At 68.8% G+C, this 8,742-nt stretch overlaps 2 protein-coding genes across 2 annotated transcripts in view; one reads left to right on the forward strand and one right to left on the reverse strand.

Moving 5' to 3' along the window:
- Positions 1 to 1,882: 1,882 nt before the first annotated feature.
- MNEG_9106 (hypothetical protein) lies at positions 1,883 to 3,649 on the forward strand (the record flags this gene model as incomplete). The annotated part of the gene is made up of 2 exons (XM_014042421.1): positions 1,883 to 1,909; positions 2,285 to 3,649. The coding sequence occupies 2 exons, from the start codon at positions 1,883 to 1,885 to the stop codon at positions 3,647 to 3,649; spliced, it is 1,392 nt and encodes a 463-aa protein (XP_013897875.1).
- Positions 3,650 to 5,119: 1,470 nt separating this feature from the next.
- Positions 5,120 to 8,742, reverse strand: part of MNEG_9107 (hypothetical protein) — a gene marked incomplete at both ends in the record, with an annotated part of 4,995 nt that continues 1,372 nt past the window's right edge. Inside the window, 3 exons of the mRNA XM_014042422.1 lie at positions 5,120 to 6,349; positions 6,654 to 7,014; positions 7,319 to 8,736. Of these exons, the coding sequence (XP_013897876.1) occupies positions 5,120 to 6,349; positions 6,654 to 7,014; positions 7,319 to 8,736 (3,009 nt within the window). The remainder of the gene's footprint in view (positions 6,350 to 6,653; positions 7,015 to 7,318; positions 8,737 to 8,742) is intronic.

Below are 8,742 nucleotides of genomic sequence, written 5' to 3' on the forward strand. Positions count from 1 at the left end.
TGGGAGGCGCGCCGGTGGGGGGGTGCAGGGTGGCGGGCTCAGGGCGGGGGCGATTGCGTGAGGTGCTTGCGCGCATCGACAAGGCTGTCGGGATCGAGGGGGGAATGCGATGCGATGCAGCTGGCGCGGGGGCCGGGCAGGGGCAAGCGCGAGCCGTCGATAGCGCCGGCTCAGGCGGCAAACACTGGATGGGGCAAGAGCTTGCTGGCTGGTGGTTTGGGGAAGCTCACCGCCAAACTTGCGGGGGTCGATGTTTTTGAGGATGGAGACAGCGCCCCACCCGCTGCCCAGGATGACAACGCGGGTCTTGGCGGCCTCCGCCGCGCCGCGGCGTCCGGAGGGGGTGGCGGCGGCGGTGTTGGCGTTTGCGTCGGCGGCGCGCGGGGCGGTCGGCGGCGGTGGCGCTGCCGTGGGGGGCGCGGGGGACGCTCCAGCGGCGGCGGCGGTGGCGGCGCGGTGTGCGGCCGCATGCCGCGGCATGGTGGCGGCCGCACAGGCGGTGCGGCGCGGGGCGGGTGCCGTGGGGCAGGTGGCGGTGAGGTGCTGGCGGCGATGGGAGGCGCCGCAGAGGGTGGACGCATGGGTGATGGTTGCCATTTCGTGGGGGAGGTCGTTATCACTTTGGTGAGTGTGAATGAATCCAATGAGGGTACCGAAGGGATCTGGGCTAGCTCGTAAGGGGTTGGGACAGGCTCAAATTAGACGTGCTGGTCCGCAGGCCTCAAGAGAGCGTGCGTGATGCGGTAGAGGTTTTGCTGCCGAAGTTGCCGTTTCCTTACACGTGACGATTGGTTGTATTTCCTCCAGGCGTCTCCAAAGCACGATCCTTCGAAGGGGACGTTACGTGACACTTTCGGAGTTCTCACACCGGCCCACGTCAAGCCAAAATGACTAATGGAAGGTTTGGCAGCGAATACTTATTTTTCGTTTGTCACACACATGAGCTACTTGGCGCTGGGCTGCGGCAAGGCGTTGGCCGCCCCGCGCGGCAAATTGCGCACCCAGCGGCAGTGCGAAATGGACCAGCAGCGAAGGCTGCGACCCAGCCTCATGGTACTGTTCCTGTGTGATGGGCTGGTCGGTGGAACGCCTCTCTCCACAACTGCAGGGCTGAGTTTCTGTGTCGGCCGCATGGAATTTTTGTGCAGAGGAAGGCCCCCAAGGCAGCATGGTGCATGCACGCACGCATCTCAGCATGGCCCACACCCATTGATGCGGGCGTGGTTGACAGCCGCTTCCAGGGCCCGGCTTGAATCTAGGTGCGCTTGTGCACTCGTGCTCTCTCGCCGCCCTGGCTGGCACGTGGCCTCTTGCAATGCCTTCGGTGTGGGGCGGTGACACCTAGCAGGTCATATGATCTACCATTCAGCAGACAAACTACCCAGCACTGGGCCACCGCCCATCTCACTTCCAAGGTCACCCCATCCATGGCGCTATATCGCGTCGCCATGATGGACGGCTGAGCGCCAGGGGCGATTCAAGTTATGTGGCGGGATGGAGCCAGGTCTTCAGCGCTTTGCTGCAGGGTTGCCAATGCGTCAGCAGTCGCATGTGCCTGGCGCCGATGTACAGTAGTCAAGGGCATTGCCTGGTGACAGAGTGCCAGCTGCTGGGTTTTGGCGGGCCTGAGGTGGGATTGATGCCCACATAGGCGTGAGAGGCAACGATTTCTTAATTTTAGTCCTTCTTCACCGCTCGCGGGGGCTCTGGACTTTGGGCCGTGCGGCAACAAACTTTTTTCTGGGCATTAGATCCTTGAGCACAAAGTCAGGTGTGATGCACCTGTGGTAATCAATAACACCGTCGGGCCAGTTCGAGGGCTGCAGCAAGCCGCGCGTGCCGCGCCGCGCTTGGCGCACGTTGATGCGCCGCGACTAGTGGCATGGCAGCCAAGAACGTCAGACACGCAGTGAGGCCTCTAGCACTCCTAGCCGCTTCTCTGGCACTGGCGGGGTGGGCTGTGCTCGTCTGGAGGGCTGGATCGCACCAATCGCAACCCTGCCCGGCGGTGGCTAGTGCTCCTAGCACACAGGTGAGCGCACAGGGAGCACATGCAGCATCGGCAGCCGACACAGCACAAGCAGCACGGGTAGCAATGGCAGCACCAGCAGCTCAGGCGGCACAAGCAGCACGGGTAGAATAGGCAGCATCAGCAGCTGGGACAGCACAAGCAGCACTGGCGGCCCTGGCGGCATGAGGCACCAAGGTGGTTGCGTTCCAACCTCCACGTACCGAAGGCGGACGCCTCCTTGTGCGTTCCCCGCCGCGCGCACGCCCCGCGCAGGCCACGTCCCTGCCCCCGCCGCCGCCCCCGCCGCCCCCTGCGGCCCGCGGGCCGGCGCGCGTCTTCTACGTCGACGCGTCCGCGGCATACTCGGATGACAACATCCCACGCTGCGACCCCGAAGACCCCGACAGCCCGCTCGCCGCAGTGCAGCGCCTCCTCGCCGCGCGCCGCCCCGGGCGCGGCGCGGCGGGCGGCGTGGTGCCGCACCACTCGACGGGCCCGTACGCCGGCGGCTGGTTCGTCGCGCAGGCGCTGCTCGCGTCGGAGCACGTGACGACCGACGAGTCTGAGGCGTCGATCACGTACCTCGACGTGCACTGCTACTACGCGACCGCGATGCTGTCGCGGCGTCTTCGTCCGAAGGACGTCAAGCGGCTCGGGTTTGACGCCGCCGAGGTGCTCGGGAGCGTGCTGAAGGCCGCCGCCGCCAGCTCAACGGGGTCCAAAACGGCGGTGTTCCTGCCCGGCCCCCTGCCGGCGCGGCTGAGGGGCAAGTGCAAGAGCGAGCTGCAGCTCAACTCGACCTTCGTCGTGGCGCACTCTCGCCCGGCAACATGTGTGGTGCCGTCTCGAATGATGCTCGCGCCCGTGCCCAGCAACGACGGCGCGGCGCCTGCGCCCGTGCCGGCCCCAATCGCCGGCACGGGCTGGAGCGGCGACGGCGCGAGCGGCAAGCTGTACAAAGGTCGCAAGGTGCTGCTGACGTTCGCCGGCGAGGCGTCCGACGCCGCGGGGGCGAGCGCGGGCATGAAATTGCGCCACGCGGCAATCAAGGCCCTGCAGGGCGGCCGCGGCGCCGTCGGGCGCGCGACGTGCGAGTCCTGCAACGGGAGCGCCCGCCTGGCGCGGGAGGACCTGCTGCGCCTGTACCGCGGGTCGAAATTCTGCCTCGTCATCCCCGGCGACGGCCAAGCCGGGCGCATGTTGACCGAGGTCGTCCTGCAGGGCTGCATCCCGGTGTTCGTCGGCCCGCCGTTCGCCACCGTGCCGCTCGCGTCGCACCTCGACTACCGGAGCTTTTCGGTCGCGATATCCGTCACGAACACCAAGCCGTGGGCCGCGAGCGCCGCGGCCCGCAAGGCGGTGCTCAAGCGGAAGGCCGGGTTTGAGGTCAACGCCAACGTCGAAACGATCGACGAGGTCCTCGACGAGATCCAGGACCTCACGGCGGCGGAGATTTCGGAGCTGCAGGGGGCCCTCGAGGGCGCGCGGCGGGCGTTCATGTACCGGACGCGCCTCGACCCCGGCGACCCGAGCGCGACGGACCTGATTGTGGAGCAGATCGTGGAGTGGGCGGACGCGGCGGTGGTGGTGGACGGCGGCGGCAAGGGCAAGGGCAGCGGGCGCAAGCTGGCGCTGTAGGGCAGGGCCTGGTCGGGGCGGTGAGGGGCTCGGCGGCTGAGGGCGGCGGGCAGGTGGGCATAGGTTGGGGGCCCGCTGCCCTCAAAAGCCCCCACTCACATTTTTTACAGTCAGGTTTGCTTTTGTCCGGCCGCGTGCCGCGAGGGCGCCGAATGGCGGCCTTCTGTTGTAGACATGGGTTTCAAACATTGCTCACTGGGAGCTAATCAAATGCAATCTACTCACTCCGGGGTTGACGTGTCTTTTCTCCTATGTGCGTGATGCATGCGCTGGGTGGTACATGGGTATTGACACGCTGAACAATAAGCCGCACCTTCTTCGGTCAAGGAAGGGCACGGCGGCGGCCACAGGCTAATCTCGTGCTTGCGCACGGTTGAGAGCCCCACCTGCTTGCTTTCCTGTCTCGGCTCTCACATGCGGCACGCGCAACACATGCGCCTACCCCAGCTACCCGCACGGCCTGGGCGTGCGTGGAGCTTTCCGCCGCCTTCCTACAAATCCGACCATGGGTGTTTTCAATTGTGTTTAGGAACTTATTCCGACAATGCCCGCGCCGCGGCGCCATTGCCGCCATGGTGTCCTTGCCTGGAGGTGCAGCACCTTTGAGACCTGCGTTCCTCAAGCAGCGCCCGCATAGTTTGAATCGCTTGTGTCCTTGGGATGGCAAGCTTGGATGTAAACAACTCTTCAAGTGTGTGTGGGCGCGAAAGCAGGACACTTCTGGCTTGACCACATTTCAGGATTCAATCAAAGCGGATAGGCTGTGACAGTCAGAGCGCTTGAGCCCGCGCCGGACAGTCTGGCTGCACAGGGTGCGGCAAGGTGCTGTTGGTTTCCCTTCAGGGTGCTTTGGTGTGCGGGCGCCAAAGCAGGGCAGCTCTGGCTTGACCAAATTTCGGGATTTGATCAAAGCGGACAGGGTGTGACAGCCAGAGCGCTTGAGCCCGCGGCGGACAGTCTGGGGTGCGGCAGGGTGCTGTTGATTTTCCTTCGGGGTGCTTTGGCGTCATCAGAGCAAATTTTAGTACGAGCAGGGCACCCTCTCCCCTGGCCCCAAGTCCAGCGGGCTGACCCCACAGTAAGGGTTTTCCATTCACACCTGCTACATGAGCAGTGCCCTTCTCAAGCCACCATCATGCCGTTGCACAAAATGGCATATAACAACTCTTGTTCTGCGCCGCACCCACCCAACCTGTTGTCAACGCTGGCATCCCATGATATCTACATGCTCATGCATGTGGTATGTGCATGCTGTACATGAAATGATGTCATAACACATGCTGTCATGTCATCGCACACATCAGCAGCGACAGTTTGGGGTAAGCACAAGGGAAAGGTTGCGGGGTCCATGAAATGCACCAATCAAAGTTATGCAAAAGTCAAACAAAGTGTTGGGTCAAACAAAGATTGGGATGCGAAGCATTGTTCAGACTCAAAACAATGTGTCTCATTTGTAAGCTGTGGTGCAGCTCAGCTTCTACCGGCGGCCAATCCCTGCAATACAGTCACGGCGTCCTCCCACCGCCGCCGACCCTCCGGCGACTCATGCGCCCCCGCCTGCAAGTCAGCAAGCGCGGTCGCCACCGCTTTGCTGTCAAGGCCGACGCTACGTGCGGCACCGGCGGGCGCGCCGGGCAGCAGCAGCGCGGCCATCGCACGCAGCAGCGGCGCGCGCGCGGCGCTCAGCTCGGCGGTCGAGGCCAGGGACGCATATGCGCTGTGAGCACACAGTGCCACGCGCGCGGCGGCGGCCTCCGCGGGCTGCAGCTGCTGCTGCTGCTGCTGCTGCTGCTGCTGTTGGGTCCAGTGGTCCAGCCACACTATCAGCCGCAGCCCCGCAGGGGCGTCGCCCGACACTGCGGCACCGCTCTGCTGCGAAGTCCCGCCGCCATCCCCTCCATCCCCGCCGCTTCCGCCCGCATGCCCCCAACAGACTGAATCCAGCCCCAGCGGCGCCGCCGGCCCGAAATCAAGCACCGCCTGCGCCAACCACTCCGCGGCCGCCAAGCCGCACCGCGCGTCCTCCGGCGGGTCCGTGCCGGCCGCCGCCGGCGCCGCCGGCAGTAAGTGCAGCAGCAGCGCCATCAGCAGCGCACCGCACTCTGCCGCGGTGCTGGCGCCGGCGCTGGGCGTGTCAGGCTGCAGCGACTGCACGGCCCGCACCAGCGCCGCCGCCTGCCGCGGTCCCACGAGGGCCCGCCCCACGCCCTGCAGCTCCCGCCGCCCCGGCGCCGCGCGCACGAGCAGGCACAGCACGCGCAGCGCCCGCGGCAGCGCAGCCGCGACCGTCGTAGCCGCCTCCCCGGGCGCCGTCGCTTCCGAGGCGCCATGGGGCCTGTCAGCGGGCTGCGTCGCGGCCGCCACGACGGGGGACACGACGGTGCATGCGGCCTGGAGATAGGCGTCGAACACCGCCGCCGAATCCTCCCGCCGCGTCAGGCCGATGCGGCGCGCCAGCAGCCCCTCCAAACACGCCATCGCCCACGCGCCGCCGCCGCCGCGCGCCGCCGCCGCGAGGAACGGCAGCAGCCCCGACGCGCGCACGAGGTGCGAGGCGGCGGCAGGGATGCGGCACGCCTGGGCGGTGATTTGTTCGACCATCGGGTCGAGGGACGCGGACTCGCTGGATGGGGAGCGGTACAGCGCCGCGAGCTGCTCCCAGACGTACTGCCGGCGGTACATGCGCGCGTCATCGGGGCCCTGCGGCGAAGGAGGCCGGCGTCAGATTGCAGGTGAGACTTCCGAGGAGCTAGGGGAGGAGGTGACGAGCGTTCCAACATCCAGAGGCGCGTGAGTGTGCGAGGAACATCTGGGTGTCGGGTACAGCGGAGCAGGCTGAGGGCCGCGCTGCGGGGCAACGGCGCAGGCGCACAGCGCCAGGCGCGTTTCGAGGGCCACGCGATTGCAAGACCCCGGGTGACGAGCGCCCGCCGGCTTGTCAGCCCCTACCCTGACGCTGAACCCTGAACCCTGAGCCTTGAACCCTGAGCCCTAAACCCCGCACCCTCAGGCCGAGCCACATCATCCTCAGGAGCCACTGCCGGTCGGCCCTGTGGTGCTGCGCGCCGGCCGCCAGCAGCCGCATCGTCCACGGCAGCCGCCCAAAGTCCGCCGCCGGCGCCCGCAGCAGCAGCCGCCGCACGTACCCGTGCGCGGCCGCGCCCGGCGCGCGCAGCAGCAGCGACGCCTCGGCGGCGAGCGCGGCAGCGGCGGCGGGCAGGCGCTGCAGCGGCGCGGAGACGCCGTTTCTCACGTATGAGAGAAGCGCCTCGAGCTGCGGCTTGTCGCGCAGCGCGCGGCTGCTGGCGGCGGCGGGGGCGGACAGGGCCGATGAAAAGAGGGCGAGCGCCTCGTACGCGAGCGCCCTGCGGCAGGTGCGCGCGATGCAAGGGGTTGAGGTTTGTTTGGGTCGGACGGCGTCGGGGGAAGCGGTTTCGGCGGTGGAGAGGGCCAAGTAGAGCCGGGTTGAGGGGGGGGAGGGGGCGTGGCCGGGCCCCGCTGGCTCGGGCGTGAGGAAATGAGGCAGCCTGTGCGCGGCGCCAGGCGGGTGCGAGTGGGGCCGCGCTCGACGATGGCAGCCGCGCGCGGCGGCGCGTCCAAGGTGTCGGCACAGGGTGGCCCAGCCAGCAGACGCCACGCCGTGCGGGCGCTCTCCACCCCTCGCCCCACCTGATCGCCGCGTCCCGTGCGGCCAGGGCCCGCAGGCACACGCCCAGCAGCCCGCACCCCGCAAACGTCGCCGCGTCGAGCGCGCCGTCCCGCAGACCGGCCGCCGCCAGCGGCAGCAGCGCACAGGGGTCGTACGCCGCGCCCACCGCGCCCGCCGCCGCGCCTGCCGCCGCCGCGTCGCCGCCGGCGTTGCGGCCGGCATCGTCATCATTGTCGGGGGCGGCGGCGGCGTAGGGGCTGAGGGGCCGGTCGTCCGGGAACAGCGCGACAGTCAGCGCGCAGCGCAGCGGGTCCGGCGCGAAGCGCTCCCGCAGCAGGCGCCCGCGCGCCGCCGCGTCCGTGCCGCCGCCGCCGCCGCCGCCGCCCTGGCGGCGCTCGAGCAGCGCCCTCGCGGCTGCGCCGACCATGAACCCCGTCTCGGACGCGACGGCGCCGCCCAGCAGCGCGGCCGCCGCCGCGGCGCCGCCTGCCCCGCCGCCGCCGCCGCCGCCTGACAGCGCCGCGTCGACCCGCAAGATCACTCTGAGCAGGGCGCGATCTGTCGGGTGCAGCGTGCCGTGGTATGCGGCCAGCAGCACCCGCAGCAGCGGCCGCAGCACCCGCTCCTCCTCTGCCACAGCCGCGGCCGGTCCTCCGCCGCCGCCGCCGCCCTCGCCGTCTTGGTCTGATCCTGACTCCCCGCCTTCCGCCAAATCTGCCTCGTCGCCAACCTCTGGTGTGAACTGGAGCCGCAAGTCCAACAGGACCTCCAGCAAAACAGCAAGCTCGCGCTTCAGACTCAACCCGGCCCCGCGCTCACTGCCGCCGACCTCACTGCCGCCCCCGCCGCCGCCGCCACGACCCCCGCCGTCCTGCTCCGCGGCGGCAGCAGGCGCCAGCAGCGCGTCTACGACAGGCAGCAGCGACCCCAGCGGCGCAGCGACGCGTGAGAGCGCCGCCGGCAGCGGCGCCGGCAGCGGCGGCTCGCCGCCCGCGGCCGCCTCGCCGCAGAGGACCGCGCCGACGCCAGCGGCGCTGCCATCAAGCATGGCGGGCAGGAAGGCGGAGTGCGCCAGCAGCAACTCCAGCAGCCGCAGCGCCAGCGCCGCCGCCTCGGGGTTGTCGACCCGCGGCGGCGGCTCGTCGGCGCTGCCGTCGTCGTCCGCGCCCGCGGCGTCCGCGGCCGCGGCGCCTCCGACAGCCACGCCCTCTTCCTCATTCTCATCCTCCCCCTCGCCACCGCTGCTGCTCGTGGCGCCGCCGCTTGCCAGGTCCTCCGAATCCGATGCGCCGTCGGACATCAAATCGGCCCCCTCCCCCTCGCCACCGCCGCCCTCCCCCTCCTCGTCCCCGCTGCCTGGCGCGCCATCAATGTCCGCCACATCAGCGTCGCTCTCCTCGCTGCCGCCGCTGCCGGCCTCTTCGCCGCCGCCGCCCTTCTGCCC

The sequence above is a fragment of the Monoraphidium neglectum genome (genome assembly GCF_000611645.1).
Source record: "Monoraphidium neglectum strain SAG 48.87 unplaced genomic scaffold scaffold01821, whole genome shotgun sequence".
NCBI classification, from domain to species: domain Eukaryota; kingdom Viridiplantae; phylum Chlorophyta; class Chlorophyceae; order Sphaeropleales; family Selenastraceae; genus Monoraphidium; species Monoraphidium neglectum.